General features: G+C 36.6%; 1 protein-coding gene across 1 annotated transcript; it reads left to right on the forward strand.

Annotated features, from left to right (window-relative positions):
* Positions 1-2,845: 2,845 nt before the first annotated feature.
* LOC113225522 (serine protease inhibitor 27A-like) lies at positions 2,846-14,790 on the forward strand. The gene is made up of 8 exons (XM_026457843.1): positions 2,846-3,136; positions 3,685-3,866; positions 8,530-8,712; positions 10,004-10,217; positions 10,313-10,524; positions 11,606-11,785; positions 12,733-12,883; positions 13,680-14,790. The coding sequence occupies exons 1-8, from the start codon at positions 3,103-3,105 to the stop codon at positions 13,844-13,846; spliced, it is 1,323 nt and encodes a 440-aa protein (XP_026313628.1). The 5' UTR covers positions 2,846-3,102; the 3' UTR covers positions 13,847-14,790.
* The last annotated feature ends 4,569 nt before the right edge of the window (positions 14,791-19,359 follow it).

A 19,359-nucleotide genomic window follows, 5' to 3' on the forward strand; every position in this document is an offset into this window, starting at 1 on the left:
CGTATACTTTAACAACATATAACACAAACATATAGCATAGTACGACGCACTATTGGAGTAATCGTCTGCACTGTGAGTAAATATTATTTATTATTAGGTGATGACGTATTTATGTCTGGCTCTTAGATTTGAGTACCTAAGTATTATCATAAATTAATAAAAATACTAAAAAGTCTAAATACTAAAAAGACTATAAAGTCGTTGAAAGACCAAGTACAAAGACACGACGCAAGCACATAGAAAAATTCGTGAGGTCCGTTGGTTCGTTCCGTGGCTTAGTTGGTATAGCGTCTGCCACGGTATGCAAGAAGACGTCGGTTCGAATCCGACCGGATCGAAGGAATTTTTTCTGAGTGTTTTTTCTAAGTGTTCGATCTTTGTAATAATAATTATAACAAACTAGTGGAGTAATTTCACAAAAAATAATTGAATATCAATTCAATAAAAAATTTAATTAATAAAAATAATTAATAAAAAGGAATTATTATAAATATTTCCCATAACTAAATAGTTCTTGTGACGTCATGGTGGATACCATCCACATAAAATGTGGATGGACGCTTAGAGATGAGTTTTTACCCGATAAATATCCGTCAAGGGATAAATATCCAATAAATCAGATACTGTATACAGGTACAGTACTATAGCAGTGTGTGCTACTCACATTGTGTCTGGTCATATAGATGTTATACCAAAAGTTATTTTGAAATGTTTCATAACGACGCCAGAAAATTTTGAAGCAAACTCCTAGATGCATCAAAATTCATGGCCCCCTGCGATGTTTGCGTAAAAGGTGAATATAAAATCATGCAAAACATTTGTGGGCTTCGAATGACTTGTAGTAACTGGTTGATGGCTATTTATGAGTCTTATGTGCGCCCATTGAAGGATTTTAGTTAGGTATACAAACGCAACGTGGAGGTAACAACAATGAAATCGTACATTACAAAGTAACAAAAATGCGATATTTCTGCACTGAGTTTTTGACACCAAAGCACAAGACGCTTATTCGGTACTTTAATATGATTTTAAACAGACATCAAGGAAAAGGAGGAGGTACCCAATTCGACTGTATATATACATATATGTTAACCGACTTCAAAAAAGGAGGAGGTCCTCAATTTGACTGTATGTTTTTTTTGTATGTTTGTTACGCGATAACTCAGGTATTTGTGAACCAATTTTCATGATTCTTTTTTTATTGGAAAGAGGGTACCTCCATAGTGGTCTTATTTAATTTTGAAGAAAATCATCCACCCCTAAAAGTAGCTGTTCAAAACTAAATTAAAATAAGTGCGTTTTGGTTCATATTGTCATGATTATTTGCAATTTCATTTACTGTTTGTGAATCAAATTCGATTTTGAAATAAGCATGGAAGTACCGCGAAGTCTAGAGACATCTAGCGGAATTTAGGAAATTATTTTTACCCAAATCTAGCGGAAAATCTCTGACCATCTAGGGACTTTCAATTATGTATAACGGCAACACTGCACATAGCACGTCGAAATTAGACGTGTGTCGATCGATCAATTCTGATAACACGGGTCTGTCATGATCCACGACAAAGGAAATCGGGTTAAATGATTCGATCATATGATCGATCTTTTAGCGGGTTACGGTCCGGCCGGTCTTATTATTATTTTTTACTCGCTAGGTGTAAGGAAACATTATTTATAAGTTTAGTTTCTATTCTCAATTCGTAGAAACCATCTTATTTTCTGAGTTTAGTACTTACTTAGGTACTGAAATCTAAGGGTCGTATTCTAGAACTCTAGTCAATGCTCAAGTCAGGACTTGAGAATGATTCAAAGCACTAGAAATCATACTCAAGTGCTTGCCATTAAGGTCGTACTTCCAGTGCTTGAAATCATACTCAAGTCTGCTCAAATCCTGACTTGAGCATTGAGTAGAGTTCTAGAATACGACCCTAAGAGTCGGACATAAATACGTCATCACCTAATAATAAACAATATTTACTCACCGTGCAGACGATTACCCAAATAGTGTGTCGTACTGTGTATACCCTTACAGCAAGCTGTATACTGTTGGTAGTTTTCTTAAAATTCAAAATAAATGACCTAACGCAGCGTTAAGTAATTTATTTTCATTTAATGTCAATAATTTGATTTTAAAATTAGGACAATAAAGCCACGGAAACTGAAGTAGGTGTTTACAAATACTCATCACAACATTAATAAATATGAAACATAATAAAATATATTTAATAAAACAATGAATCATTGTCTTTTCAGAAACTTTTTCCAAATACCAATACAGCTTTTTAACGCAGACTAGAGTTAGAAGGAAATTTGTGGTTTATTACACTTAAAAATATTAATCACAACACAGGAACAACAAACAAACTAAACAAACTTACAAAATTACCATGTAACGTACGAGATAAATAGGATAGGATGATTGATTGAAAGACCCGTTGATCCGTTTACTGGTTAACCAGTAGTGATTGGTATTCAACTAATCACTTATGCTCTTCATTTGGAACGAATTTTCCATGAAACGAATGATCCTTAGGACTGATAACAGAGTGAGAAGGCTGGAGTGTGAAGTCTTTACGTGAGAATGAACGAGACAGCAATAATATTGTCAGTTCCAGACTTATTGTTATGTGAATTGTTGAATAATCTCAATTATTTTAATAATAAAGTCGAATATTGCCCGCATGACCCGTGAAACTCTAAAATGATCAGGTTATTTATGAGCTTGTAACTCGGGTTATCGGGTCACACGTACTGTTCGAATCATTTTGATTGGGTCGATCACGATCGATGCACGCCTAGTTCGAATTATTTTTGTTGGGTGGATCACGATTGACTCACGCCTAGTTGACATTCAGTTGTGTATAAGCCGCTGACTTCTTTACACGTATTATTATTTATCAATATTATATACGTACTAAAATGCCTTTAATAAGTCAGTATATTTAATTCAAAATATACGATTGTTAATAATCCTGTACAAATTAATCAATCGTTGTTCAGACTGCTTTGAATCTAAATTTCCCCCCAACCAAGTCCGGGTTTCTGATTTACCTTGAACTAAAGGTTTTTACTTTGTTGTTTTTCCTTATTTTACGAGCCGAGATGTCTTCGAGCCTGTGTTTAATTCTTTTTATTGGTAAGTATGTGCTGTATTATGCGGTTTTAACTTATGGGTTTTAGAGTTAACGTCATAGTATCTATGTTATAACTTGTACGTAGATTTAGGACGAGGGTATCGTGTGTTTTAAGTGTATACAGGTTATTCTATACAAGTTCTATTAGAATTTTGAATGTTTGTTAGATGATTGTTTATTTTAGTGACGGCCTCTGGATTGTACATAATGACCGCCGGCTATCTGAGGTCGACAATAACATTAACGCGTTTCGTACCGAACACTTATTTACGCTTTATATGTTATGTTTGTTCACATATCTGTCCACCAGAATATAATAGAGATTTATTACGTAACGCACTTTGTCGTCACGTCACGTCCTACTTATAAAAAAGACGGTAACCGAAGAATTAAAAATTTTCAACTGTGGCCATGTAAATTTTGATGTCCTTTACTTAGGAAGAAAAAATATGTGATTTATTTGTAAGTAGGTTGTGCCTATAAATATAATGTCATATCGAATATGTGAAATGACAAATTAACATGCAAATTAACATGTATTTTTTTGCAGTTCCTTTGGCGTTATCAGCGAACAATTCTATAGATTCTGCAACACTGCAAAACGTGTTTGGGAACCCCCCTCCAGCAGGACCGGCATTAGCTGTTACTCCCAGCAATGGCACCTTGGTCGACCCTGATTATTGGGATTCAGATGATAACTACATGCCTAAATTCGACTTTATGTTGACTAAGGTAAATTAGTATCATTGTAACTTTTCGCACTCCTCTGAGCCGGGAATTGGTGTCCCAGCGTTAATTTTTTATAACGAAATGTTATATAAAAATGACATGTTCTAAACTTCGATCATGTTATACTGGTATATATCGTATATATAGTATATATGATCGAAGGTTCTAAGGTACAAAGTAGTATTGCGGTTACTAACTTTTTGGCGATACGTATAAGTACGTATAAGGGTGCTGGTGAAATTACAGGCACATGGGCTTATCAATTTATGTTTCAGCCCCCTCAGATATTTGCGATTTAAAGCACTGAGCGGGACTGCGACTGTTACGGACAGGCATTTTTACAACTGTTATTTCAATATAGCACGAGAATACTCTGATGAATATCAAAATGTTTTCAAATTACATTTTGCAATTTGTAGGAACCACTAAAATAATAAATATGACAACCGCTACGAGAGACGTGTAGGCATTGACACTTTAACACTGTTACGTTATTATTGTTATTTTGGTTATTTATTTCGTATTCTATATGTTGGTATTTTAAATCTGATAGGTATTTCTCGCACAATTGATCGAGGTCAAGGACTTAAGTTCAAAAACCAGCGCTCGATGCGAGCAATGCCTTAAAGTACCAATGTGGATCGTTTTGTCCTATGGCTTTTTAACCGAATTAGCCGCTCACGCGATACATGCAGCCGTAGATGCATATCACACCTAGAGGTGCCGGTGATGATATTATACCGATTTATCGGATTTATCGGGTCGGGCTCGGCCTGCGGCGCGTGGTCGGTTTCAGATTACGGGGTGTGCTTATGCTCGTCGGCGGCACAGTCATTAGTACCATGTGCGCTTAATGAGGAGGTTCCAGATTCGATCCCTTATTTGAGCGAATTTATGAAAAAAACATTTTAAGTTGGTTCTGGTCAGGGTATTCTGAACATTGCCCTTAGAATTATCGTTACTGTGGTACTCATAGAGTCGTATTCTAGAACTCTACTCAATGCCCAAGTCAGGATTTGAATATGGTTTAAAGCACTCGAAATCATACTCAAGTCCCTGCCATTAGGGTCGCATTTCCAGTGCTTGAAATCATCAGATCCTGACTTGAGAATTGAGTAGAGTTCTGGAATACGATCCATAGTATAGGAAATATTTGTATTGCAAAAACGAGCGATTCGTTCTGTGTACTGTCTAGGCTCTCGGGTATCTCTCAGAGAAAAGTTTAAGGAGACTGGTATCATGACTGTGGCATCACAGTACATTTACTCAAATATTTTATATGCCCGTAAAAATATACATAATTTCAATAAGAAAGAAGATATCCATAATATTAACCTTAGAGCTAAGTCCAAACTCATGGTACCACGATTTCGTTTAACCAAGGCAAACAACTCTTTTATGGGGAACTGTATAAGTTTTTACAATAAGATTCCGGAGCATATATTAAGTTTATCATTTCCTAAGTTTAAAAACTACATTAAAAATATTTTGATCGAAAAATCATATTACAAAATTGAAGACTACGTGTTAGATAAAGATGTATGGAAAGACGACATGGCTCTAGAATCCACACAAATTTGATTCAAAGTGTATTCCATAGCATTTAAGTTTATTTGAAAAGAGCAATCCCTAAAGTTTCTTGCTCGTTCTTCTCAGGGAGGTCAGCGTAGTGAACGAGCAGTAGCTTAAGCTTAAATGTGACGTTTTCAAGTGTAAATATATTTTACCTATGGAATAAATAATCTTTGACTTTGATACAACGCTATAAGTATCTTATTTCCATTACATCAGGAAGTATGCCTTAAATATTGAAAAATTGTGGAATCTTGTACTCGTAATTTAGTCTTCGTATACTACCTACGTGAGGTGGCGTGCGCACGCTTCGGGCTTCGCCCTCCGCTAGACCTCGGCCTATGGCCTCGGCACTTATGACTTTAAAAGAATTAACGTAATGGCGGCCGTATTGACAAATAGCAAAAAGTAAATTTTGACTGCAAATTATTATAAAACAGCCATAATCTCTATATGGGGATCTCCCCTACATGCCGATTTTCAGCTGAATTAGAGCAAATCTATCTATCTGCCGCCAAAAAGTTTCTATGGCACCCATATTGAAAAATAGCGAAAATAAATTTTGACCGCAAATTATTATTAAACACCCATAGATACCCCACATGTCGATTTTCAATCGAATTAGAGCAAATTTTCATCTGCCGGCAAAAAACACTTGTGTGGCGGCCATATCTGAAAATGGCGAAAAACCAATTTCGAGCACAAATTATTATCTGGCACTTCTTGATACTTCCACATGTCAATTTTTAGCTGAAACAGAGCGAGTCTCTTTCAGCAACTATTTTTATTATTAAAAAATTAATTAATTATTAAAAAATGACGAAAAAAAACTTTTGACCCCAAATTATGATGAAGGACTCCTAAAGAGTACGGCTGAAAATTGGCATGCGCCCCCGCATTGGCTACAGCCGCATCGAAGCAAGTTTTTCTTGGGCCGCCATTTTGAAATCGCCATCTTGAATTTTTTTAACCCAGGCAGTTGACCAGTGTTAGCCTCTATGATATTCTCTATCTTTGTTTGACTTTGAGTGGGAGTGGCGGCCATTTTGTTTTGCGAATTTTTGAATTTTTGTTAATCCCTGTAGAAACTGCCCAGGGTGTGGAGCAACATTTGTTTGGAGACCTTACGGCTAAGACGTATACTTCGCCTGTGCAGCTAGGGTCCTACCTGATGCTGGGCACTTTTCGAAGGTTTTGGTACTTTTTGATACTCACCAAATCCACCCAACCATTATTCGCACACATCAATCTTACACACCCGCGTTTCTTCTAAGAGAAATGTGCTGGTCAGAAAACCCGTAAATACACTTGTATGGCGGCCATCTTGGAAAATGGCGGAATTAAAATTTCGTTCACAGATACATACTATGAACCTCTATACACGGTTGGATGTTAAATTTCAGTCGGATCGGAGAACTTTTACTTCGTGCCGCCATTTTGAGTGCTGCATCATGAAAATTTTTTTACCTGCAGTTGGCTCAAACTATTCTGTATGACATTTGTTTGAGCGTCTCTCATCTATCTCCAACACTCGCCGAGATGTAGGCCTCGGAACATAGTGGACTGTGGAAAATGTATGGTGGCCATATTGGAAAATGGCGGAATCTAGAATTTGACCGCAAATTCGTATTACAGTCTCCCAAACATAGAAGGCTATAAAATTTCAGCCGGACCGGAGCACCTTTTTGGCCCAGGCCGCCATCTTGAATCGCCATCTCGAATTTTGAAAAAATAATTTCCTATCTCCAACAGTTTCCGAGATACCGGCCGCCGAAATTTATGGCGGTCATTTTGTTTTCCGAATTTTGAATTTTTTCACTTGCCGTAGAAACTGCCCAAGGTGTGAATAATCATTTGTTTGGAGATTTTGAGCCAAGACGTAAACTTTGGCCGGGCAGTTACCTTCTGATACTCATCAAACCTGTCCGCTCATAACTCCCATACTTCTGGGAGAAAAACGACGCCAAAGGGTAGAAAATTGATATGTATGACGGCCATCTTGGAAAATGACGAAATGAAAATTTCGACCGCATATTTGAATTATGAGCACACACGGCCGGATGCCAAATTTGAGCCGGGTCGGACCACTTTTTTTGGGACCCCATTTTGACGCGGCCATTTCGAAAATTTTTTGTCACCTACAGTTGGCCCCCGCCGCCCTCTATGACATTTGGTCGAGGACCCCCCGCCCATCTACGATACTCGCCGAGCTATAAGGCTCTGAAATTTGTATGGCGGCCATCTTGTTTCTTCGAATTTCAAATTTTTATCACTTCCGGTAGAAACTGCCCAGTGTGGCGGCCATTTCTAGTTTGAGGACCTTGCCGGTAGGTAACTGCCCGCCTAAAATGTTTATACATTGGCCGCGCAGCTAGGGTCCCACCTGATGGAGTCCATTTTCGAAGGTTTCGGATTTTTCTGGTACTCACCGGAGCCATCCGATCACGACTCCCGTACATCATTTTTACCCACCGCGACTCCGTCTGGGACAACAATCATCTAAATCACTGTCAGTCAGGAAGTCAGTGGTAATCGAGCTATATAGAGTATAATAACTATATATAATATAATAATAATATGATCCAAGGTTTTTGGCGATACGTATTTGTAGCTCACCTATGTTAATAATCTGGTATTTCCGTATTACACCATACACAGTAGTTAAATACTAGTGGATATAGGTCGCATGAAGGCTGTCCCACGCCCACAGTTACGCGACAAATACTGTAGATAGGATATTTTGCTTCATGGAGGCATTATTTTATTTATAAAAGTAAGTAATGCCGCATTTAAAGATTTTCAAAGTCTGGCTTGCCCTACCTGTTACCCCGTTAACAATCTAGGTTTTATGTTCATTACAGCAATAGGCTAGCACGATAAAGCGCGACTGGCGCGAGTGCGACTTAAAACGCGAGTTAATGCTATACTCCCATAGATAATAGCAATATGTCGCGCTTCTATGTCTCTCTCACGCAAGTCGCGCCGTAGCATGCTAGCCCCGCTGATGCATATTTATTCAGAGCTCTTTTTAGCTCGTACTTTCGTTTGTAACTACATGGACTAATAACAGGTAAGGTGTGTATGTTTATTGCAGCGTTTAGCCTCGAGCTCTAGCGAGAACTTTCTCCTGTCCCCACTGGGCTTAAAGCTGGCGTTGGCTATCCTCACCGAGGCGGCTACGAGTACCACGCAGACGGAGCTGTCCTCCGTACTCGGCTTCGACCTTGATAGACTCGTCGTGAGGAGGAAATTTGCTATTATCATTGACTCTTTGACGGTATGTATACACAAAACTTTATTCAGAATTTTGGTCCTTACGACAATTTCATAGTATCTATTCAAATTGCAGTTTACTTAGTTTCCAGTGAGCGTTTCTATTAACTGGCTTAACCTATAGGTGTGTGTACCTAATATTAGTTTAACGAGCTAAGGAAAATCTGCTAAGCAAATTAACGCTATTCAGAGAAACTTGTTTCCATACTTACGAGGAAAACACATTTTACCTACGGTGATTTACCTTGGATTCAGTTTGGATGGGCAGCGTTTGGGAAGCTACGTCGAGTCTTTTCGTCACCTATACTACAAAGTCTGAAAACAAAGGTTTTCAACCAGTGCATCCTGCCTGTTATGATTTACGGAGCCGAGACGTGGACACTCACGATACGGCTAGTCCACCAATTTAAAGTCGCTCAGCAACCTATGGAACGGGCTATGCTTGTAGTTTCTCTGAAGTAAAATTCGTAATGAGGTTATCCGACAGAGAACTAAGGTCACCGACATTACTCGTGCAATAAGCAAGCTGAAGTGGCAGTGGGCTGGCCATATCTGTCGAAGAACCGATAACCGATAGGGCAAACGAATTCTAGAGTGGAGACCGCGACTCGGCAAACGTAGTGTAGGACACCCTCCAACCAGGTGGAGTGACGACCTGCGAAAGATTTCTGGCGAAATGGCGCACATTGGGAGAGGCCTATGTCCAGCAGTGGACTGCGATAGGCTGATGATGACTGTGATTTACCGCCTTGTTTTTGTAAATTATATAGACTTTTTAAATCGAAATTAAAACAGAGTTGGTTAGTAAGTAAGAACATATTGTGTTGTTTACAAGAGAGCGAAGCCGTGAGGAAAAATATGTTTCCGTGTTTATAATGTGTCAATTAAAATGTCGATTGTAAAAGAGTAATACTGTCTCCACAACTACACTTGGTAACCAAATAACCGTGTCACCACTAGAAAAATATTCAGCATCAAATGACGAAACGACCAGCGCGGTAGGTTGATTCATGTCCTAAGCACATTTAATTAACTTTGATGTCTACAAATCCACCTAAATTAGATACGATGAAAATTTATTTAGTAGGTTTTTTTTCTCTTAAAAAGAGTCCTAACTGTACGTAGCAGTGACAAGAGGATGAAATGATAAAGTACATTGCTACTTTTAAAGATATGACCAGCCAGTGTCAGCGATGTTGGTTAGGTACTTAGAAATTAATATTTTATATTAAATTATATTTTTTCTTAAAAGAAAACCTATGCAGTGGGTTTGTAGTACTATATTTTTCTCGCAGTCAAAATCATCGCAGTATATCCTGAATTTGGGTAATAGAATCTACGTCGACGACTTTGTGGAACCGCGTCAGAGATTTGCAGCAATTGCTGAAGAGTTCTACAAAACGGAACTGAAGAAGATAGACTTCAACGACGCTCCTGCGGCCGCGAAGAGCATCAACGCTTGGGTCGCTAACAAGACTGAGGGAAACATACATAACTTGGTGAATGAAGGTACATCGCTAAATTAACTCTCAGGTAGCATAAGTACGTCAAAATACCTACCAATTCGTAGCACTAACTGTAAAATTGTTCCATTTTACCTTTAGATGACATCCAGAACGTCGTGGTACTTATCCTGAACACCATTTACTTCAAAGGCACGTGGCGTCATCAGTTCGCACCTAATGCGACTAAGAAAGGCCCGTTTTACGTGTCTGCCTCGCTACAGAAGCCAATCTTTTTCATGAATGTTAAGGACAAGTTCTATTACGCCGAGTCTGCGAAATATGATGCAAAAATCGTCAGAATGCCGTACTTGGTAAGTTGTTATCTTTTAAAACCGTAATTTGAATCTTCACACATCTTTGACAATTCGTCGTTTAGTAAACAATACCGCTCAAGTAAAAAATAAGCGGTTTATACTTTTGAACGTAACTCTTTTCCAAATAAAACACATGAATATTATTAAAAATAATATAGCCAATACAATGAAAGGTTTTCCAATAGCTTAAAAACTTCACTATCCTGTATATCGAATGACTTGGGTGGTGTTATTTTGCTAATCGACACATTTTATTTGAGTATTCTGATTACTATTTGTGGCAGGGTTATTGCTGATGCAGGATTTTTACACATCAGCGGATGCTGACTTAATGTAATTTAAAAAAAAAACGCGAAAAATGTACAATAACTGCCTCCGTGGCCGAATTGTGGCAAACATGCTGGACTGTCATGCAGTGGTCCGGGGTTCGATTCCCGGGTCGGGAGAAATATTTGTATGGCCTATATTTATTTCGCTCGTGACTTTGGGTGTAATTTGTAGTTGTCTATGTGTGTGTCCATGGCACACGCGATACACGGTGTCTCTAATGTGGGTAGTGTGTGCGTTGTTGTATTTATTCTTACTGAATCTATCTACATGAAAAAGCTTTCTATTTTCTTCCGTATAGTAATAAAATATTTATTTCAATGATTTTGCGACATTTATGAACAAAAGAATTAATCTGCATGAAAACAACTAATATCTTAATCGTTCTGGAATTTATTCAGAAAGTATAACACTTTAAAACGACAGCTGAGCTGCTTTTTTGGTTTACAGTACGTTTCTAGAATGATTGTAAATTATTCCAGCGTGCTTTTAGGTTATATCGCGACACGAACATCCGCAATTAATAACAGCATCGATGAATGCGAATATTTTAACTTGTGCAGATTATCCGCAGATGCGGATGCTGATATTCAACAACCCTGATTTGTACAGTATTTACATAGCTAACTCTGAGACAGGAAAGAGATTGGTGCTTGGCGCACTCAGAGATGAAGAAAAATCTAAGGAAATTGGAGTGTTTCTTGGCACATTTATTACAAAAGTTTTATTTATGTAGTAATACTAATTTCAGGGTAACAAGTTTGCGATGTATGTAATAGTACCGAACTCTTTGACTGGCCTGCCGCGCGTACTTGACGGTTTGAGTAACCTACGCGACGAGCTTAACTACCTCCAGGAGCACGTCGTCGACATCACGCTACCGAGATTCAAGTTCGACTACACTTCTTCGCTTGATGGCGTGCTTAAAGAGGTCAGTACCTTACAGTGGAGCCTTGTAAAGAGTCGGGACGTTTTGATTGTCTTAAGATCTCGACTACATATAGAACCATCGGTTTATGTGTTAGATGCAGGTCCACTTCTATAACCATTAGCACATCACTCTTTTTAACACCTATATTTGATGGATAAGATAGACATAACTCGCACTTAATCACATTCTATGTTTTCCTAATTGTAGGTTCCTTTAACTGTTAATGCTAATGAACTAAGTTTTAGTGAGGGCGAGAATAGTAATTGAGACGTTTCTCTTAAAAGGCTGCTAAATAGCTTTAAGATATACTACTTACTGCAAAATATTAATGCACTAAGTTCTTATATTGACAACATAGACATTTCAAGTTCCAAACGCCATTTGTTACGTGGACCTCACCAAACTGGCTTTGATATAAATGAAAAGAGTGACGTCACCACTTATCGACGATAAATGGTCTTGGAAATACCAACAACTTATTAATTGGTACATAATGATAATATGATTGATACGTACATATTTTTACCGTTGCTGCGCGAAGTTTTATGTGACATAATATATGTTTTTATGTACGTGTTATCTATCGTATATAGTTATAATTGTACATAATATCTGGCGAATGTATTTATTTGCTATAGCGTTAAATTGACTATGGTATTTTAATTACAAGAATTTAAATTTTTCTGCACCCTAGTGCCGAGTCAATTTTAATAGAAACTGATCCACATAGTATGTATATACTATAATATACGAGTTGCTAAGCGTTACGGAAATGCTATTAGTATTTTTGGGGCGTATCAAATCAATGAAAATCTTTAAACACTAGCGCAGACTTAAGTGCAATTAGAAATATAATATTCAGACATGCTATGTAGCCGGCTCTACCCGACCAATTACTGATAGATTTCGAGATTAGATTTTTTTTAAATATAGTCATTTTTCACCAGCTGGGTATACGGCAAGCCTTCGAGGATACGGCGTCATTCCCAGGTATTTCGCGAGGGCAATCCCTACAACAGCGTCTGCGCATCACCAAAGTTCTACAACGATCCGGTATCGAAGTCAACGAACTCGGAAGCATCGCTTACTCTGCAAGTGGTACGTTACTGAGTTCTATGAAGAGAGCTCACACGTTGTAAATTGCAGCAAGAGACGAGAGGGTTATTTGTGGCTATCAGCAAAAGTGGTGTAACGTACATTTAATTAATTATGTTTTTCTACTTATCCCGTCACGCATCCTAGAGACACAAGTGTCCCTAACGCTCCTGATTTTTTTTTATATTTTTTTATAAATACATTTTTTTAATAGTGGATGAAAACACACCGTGTAGCCACATGTGGTATGGCTCTAGGGCGCTACTGTACCAAAATCGTGAGTGTCTAAAGGACGCGAGAAAGATTTTTTAATAATTTTTTTTTATAACATCAAGTGACGGGACGAACAAGTCATGCGGCTTATGGTAAGCTACACGCCTGTCCATAACAGTTACAGTGCCACTCAGAGCTTGTATGGTACTAAAGTTCATAATATATTTGGATGCATTTTCACGTATGAAAATGTTCATTATTATGTATTGGTTATACTTGATTACCATGTGTAAGGTGAATTTGGCTAATTTTAAATCCCACATTATCTTCTATATGCATTTCATGGGGTTACAACACTTTCGCGCTGATAGCCTTATTTAGACTATTCTCATCTGTATGCATTGTTTTGAATCTATTTCACATGTAGGAAGACCTCGTCGTTTTATTGCTGTTAAATTAAATGGCAGCCATATAAATTGCACACGATTCGAAAAAAGTGATGCAGGCCGGTATTCTAGCTCACACTCTACGCTTTATGCTTCTTTCTTATAAACCCGTAGTATGTAAAACAATGTTTTTTTCGCAGAAATATCGCTAGACAATAAATTTGGGGGAGACTCTGATATGGAGCAGGAGGTGGTGGCGAACAAGCCTTTCATGTTCTTCATCCAAGACGAAGCGACGCGCCAGTTGTTGTTCACGGGGCGCGTGTCGGACCCTTCGCTGTCAGATGGGACCTTTAAATCACCGTAACTCTAACTCGAGGTTCATCTATGCAAAATCGTATTTAGAGTATACAAGCTGTAAGAAGTAAATGAATAGATTCTTAATCTACCTCGACAATCTTATTAGAGTCCATGCCACCCAACAGTAGTAACACGATATTGAGTGGTACAAAGGCACACATATTATAGTGTAATTTGCATTTGCATTACTTGATGATTGCTTGTGTAACTGATACCTTTTACAAAATTTGAAAATTAACTTATTAAGGCAAGCAACTTGCAAATCGCCATAAAAAGTTGCCGTCTCGTAATATCTTAAAGATCCGAGACGACTTTATTTTATTAAACAAAACAAAACGATTGATAAGCAATATAACACTTGACTACATTGAATTACACAACGGTAACTACATCTAAGTAAAAAAATACTAAATCAATACTTATAAGTGACAATATTTAATATAAGAACTTGATACAAGTTACATACTGCTACTATAAAATTGAGCATCATAGTTTCGAATTAAATGTCTATGTACTCATAGACATTATATAATAATAATGAGTTTATGTCTAACACATGGTTTTGCCTCCTATGCATGTACGTTATGAAATTGCTTTGTAGTGTTGTAGATTATTTAAAGTACAAAAACAGTATCACCTTAGAATATTGTGCCAAAACGTATAAACCTACCACGTATTATTTTTGGTTTTTCTCTTTAAATTTTTTTTGCAGCGCAGATTTTTTTTCAAAAAAGCTGTTACTACTGCTTATATTTTTACTTTTCTGTATTTTAATAATATTACTTTTTTCTATTTATTAAACCAGGTGCCTGTAATAAATCTGTTTTAAGATGCATACCTAATTAATATAGTTTTCAGCATTTCTTTCGTAAAACTTTATAATTTTTAAGTAATAACATTATTGTCGACATTGTTTTGATGTTTAATTTCTAGAACTCTATTTTAATTTATACCTCAAACCCTTTTAAGTAAAGAAATGCCTAATTATCGACACGAGTCCTGGTTGTTTTTACTAGGGTTTTCAATCTCACTGGATTTCCGCGTTACGGGGAAAAATATGTATTACACAATAAGTTAAGTAAAATGTATGCACAATAAAATCTTAAATATACTGGAAAGTAAAATTAGGATTATATTATATTTTGAAAGTTATCTTTCATTTTTATAGGAGGCAGTTACGAAACAAAGGCCGTTTAGTACACTTTCAGATGTAGAGGACCTGATATTGTTACTATCATTCTTTAACCTCCACAAATTTTACTAAACTGCACTCTACAGTGTTGCCACCACGTCCATGTATCCAGAATAAATCTAACTGATGGTTTAGTAGATTTTTATAATTTTTTAATTAAGTGAGTTTTCGAAAGTCTCGATATTCTAGTATACACATATATATGGGTGTTTGTATATAAATAGTCTGAAAACATGAATCGCGAGTCTAGTTTTGCCAAAAAATTGGCGAAAGTCCTGGTTTTCACACCGTTCGACAAAAGTTGTTGAAGCTTTAGTCTTGTTAATCTCGACTCTAGTTATAAACTATTGAGGGCGTTCGTTCGGTTTACCGACTTCCCCACAATGTGGTGACCGATTTCCGAATTAAATTCAATTTAAATTCACCTGTCACATATGTCAAATATGTAAATGGAAAATTTGAGGAAAACGTAATATGTTCTCTTCAAAGTAAATAAGACGTGTATGTGTGTGGGTGTTTTCTTATTTTTGCACTAGTTGCCGCTACCAGGAAGTAGGAGTATACAAGTTAGCTATCAGTCAATGTTGACAGATGGGTATTTGCCGCTTGCGTGTGCCATGTCCAGGAAATGAGTAGAAAAAATTGGTCATGTTTTTTATAATAGAAATTTATCTTTGTCGTAATCATCAAACATTTATCCGATTGAAAAAAAAAAATAAGAATTACGTTTTTACAAATTTAATTTAAAGCACATCATAGACCAAAAGCGCTGTATAATCCGCATAAGTAAACTTCTCACAGTTTTTGAGGCTTAGCGAGCACAGGTCATTTATGTAGACTAGGAAAAGGGTAGGGCCTAGAACGTTTCCTTGGGGTACGCCGAAATTCAGCACCTCATCGTCACTATTTGTAAAATCAATTTTGACACTATGAGTGAGTCCAGACAAGTAATCGGTAAAAAAATTCAGTGCGTGAAAATATACGAATGTTCCATAGCTTTTCTGTTTATTCTGTTATTTACAGGCTTTACACGCTTAAAAATAAGAAAAAAACATTTAACGTAATTACTAATAATCCTACCGAACTTTGGGATGTAAGTTTATATCATTTTACATTCCATTTAGCTTATTTATACTTTTATTTCAGATGGCACTTCTTTCATACAGAGAACAATTAAAATAATATAACCCTATTAAATTTGGAACTATGAAAAGATGTCATAATGAACGCCCTACGTCTAAAATAACACGGACAATTATGATGTCATCTATAATTTAAAGCGAACATAGATATTTAAAAAAAATTACGTTAAATTAATAATGCTTCTTTCATATTATCCATATTTTTTAACACAAAAGAATATTTTTGTTGAAAATGAATCCCGCGTGAACTCTGCTTTACAATTTTGTTGTGTTACCGCACCGGCAAAAATACTCAGCCTGACCTATAAAGGCCCATGTAGATGGAGAAAGTTTATCGCACGCTTCGTGACGAAAATTCGTACGCGATTATCGTAAGCAAAATCGCCATAAGATTATAGTATCATAATGTTTACATAACGCCTACGATTATGTCATACGAGATTCGCAAGCAACTTGATCGCCTCCTCGACTGTTTACACAGAATAGTATGTAGTAAGAAGATTGTTGCTTACGAGTTTTCGACTTGTCTAAACACGATCTCGTATGACATTTTTTCAAGTTCATACGATTATTGTACAAACTTAGAATAATAACGCATAGAATGATAGTTTAATAAAAAACGAACTGTCACAAGTGAGGCAAAAATCAAATTCATGTAGGCGTAAGCAACTTGTATTTACGCTCGTCGGCACGCACACAAATATACAAATAATGATGCCATGGAATAACATTTCCCTCAAAAGTGGGGAAATTGTATCTTGCTTAACTCATCGTTAAGTTAGAGGTGCCTACAGATTTGCTCGATTTTGTCGATCGTTACTGTCGACCAGGTGCCTACAGATATGCTCGATTTTGTCGATCGTTACTGTTGATCGACAACGTCAAGTGACAGGAATTTTCAAAAATTTATTTTTGGTAATCCTTATTGAAATGGCATTTATGTCTGAATACACGAAGGCGGACACGACTTTTCTCAATTTCTAAATCCAAGATGGCGGACACGTCTTTTCGAATAAATGCAATATGGGAATCGTTTTCGAGGTATTCGAGGTGCTCATCACGAATATGGCATTTATTTCTAAATCCAAGATGGCGGACACGACTTTTGAAATAAATGCAATATGGGTATCATTTTTGAGGTATTTGGGGGTGCTCATTAGGAATATAGCACTTATTTCTAAATCCAAGATGGCGGACATGACTTTTCAAATAATAGCAAGTTGGGTGTCGTTTTCGAGGTATTTGGGGGTGCTCATTAAGAACATGGCACTAATTTCTAAATCCAAGATGGCGGGCACGATTTTTCGAATAATGGCAACTTGGGTGTCGTTTTCAAGGTATTAGGGGCTGCTCATTCCGAATATAGCACATATCTCTAAATCCAAGATGGCAAAGAATTAGAAGAAGAAGAATTAGAAGTCTTGTCCCCCATCTTGTATTCAGATATACATGCCATTTCGTTATGGTTTACCAAAAATACATTTTTGAAAATTGTTGTCAACCATCTTGGATTTAGAAATTAATGCTACATTCATAATAAGCACTCTAAAACTCCTCGAAAACGTCTATAATTCTCAATCGTTACTGTCGATCGACAATGTCGATCAAATCTGTAGGCACCATATTAAATACTACCCAATTCTTATTTAACTCATATGTAAACAAAAACCTACAAGCGAGTTTAAGTGCGACTATCGAATTTGAATATATAAATAGCCTGATATTATCTGTGGGTATGTTTATATGAAAAGTACACGATAACAATTAAGAACCTGAACCTGAAAGTTATTTATACACGATTTTGGAGAACTGACGATGACTTTTTAGTCAGTGTTAGTTTCCTGAAATAATTTTAGTTAAGAACTTTTGAGTCTGCGCAAGACATATTTTTTAAATGAGTGTATGATGAACAAGAATAATGATTTTTCACATGAAACTAATGAAGGCAAATATTAAATATATTTCGTAAAAATACTTAACGTAAATTCCCTACAATGTTGTTGCGGCGGTGTACATTTGTAGAAATTTTGCAACCGTCGCGATATTGCCTATTCTCAAAAAATTACGTAATATAATTATTTTGAAACAGAATAGCAAAATGAGGAGATAAAACCCGTTACTTTGCAACATTTTCGTATCTTGTTGCAACGAAATTAATTGTCTGTTTTAGTGAATATTTACATAAAAATACAAGTTGAAACGCGTTACTTCCTTGTGGAATGTGATGTTAGTGTCTATTTTATATTTGTCTGATCTATTTTTAAACCCAATTACCGCACATTTCGTCATTTTTAGCAAAAATTTTTGAGCTGCTCGCGGTGCAACTTGACCTTGAGCACTGACAGCCCGCTACAATTTGCCTCACTTAGCGTGTGCGGGCTAGGTTTCTATGCGTTATTATTCTAAGCGTACAAATCGGTTCGAGCCGTTTTGAGTGCGAGAATTGCCATTCGAGTTCAGTGATTACTGCGGTATTGACTATGGACATATCAAAATGACGCAAGAATCATTCAAATTTGGAACTGCTGATAATAGTAAGTTCATTGCACTGTATAGAAATATACATTTTTTTTTCAAATTTTTTAACATTTAATTCAAAATTTTTTTTCGTTCTCGTTTCATTAATTCTTGTCTTAGAAAAGCAGTGATAATCAAAACACGTGGTAGAAACGTGGCAGAACGATTTTTGCTTTCAAGTTCTGTTTACACGGAGACGTTCAATATTCAAAGGCGAGGCGATTATCGCTCACGTCGACTGTCGATAATCGCAAATGTTTAGTCGAGGAAAGTTTTTTATATTCTTTCGATAATCGTATCTTCGAGATGATAAACTCTCTCCATCTAAATGGGCCTTAAGCATCGACGTTACTATGCTCAGACTATATAAATGCTAGCGTCTCACAAGGATCAGTGCTATCACCCATATTGTATTCCTTTTATTTCATCGAAGTTTTATGTTGTAAGTTCATAATTTTCATTTCTACATAATACAATCATCTATTGTATAGGATACACGTCAAAGAGTTTGCAACAAATGTGATTCTGATACAGTTATTACTCTATGACACAAAATATAGCAGTTTAAAGAATTACACTAGAGAAAAAAATTCTTATTCCTGACAACATTAATGAACAGTACCATAACAGTACCTTGTATACTTTATTAAATCACCTAAAAATACCTTC

This window comes from Hyposmocoma kahamanoa, unplaced genomic scaffold (genome assembly GCF_003589595.1).
Source record: "Hyposmocoma kahamanoa isolate Upper Pololo Valley unplaced genomic scaffold, ASM358959v1 164914, whole genome shotgun sequence".
Lineage (NCBI taxonomy): Eukaryota > Metazoa > Arthropoda > Insecta > Lepidoptera > Cosmopterigidae > Hyposmocoma > Hyposmocoma kahamanoa.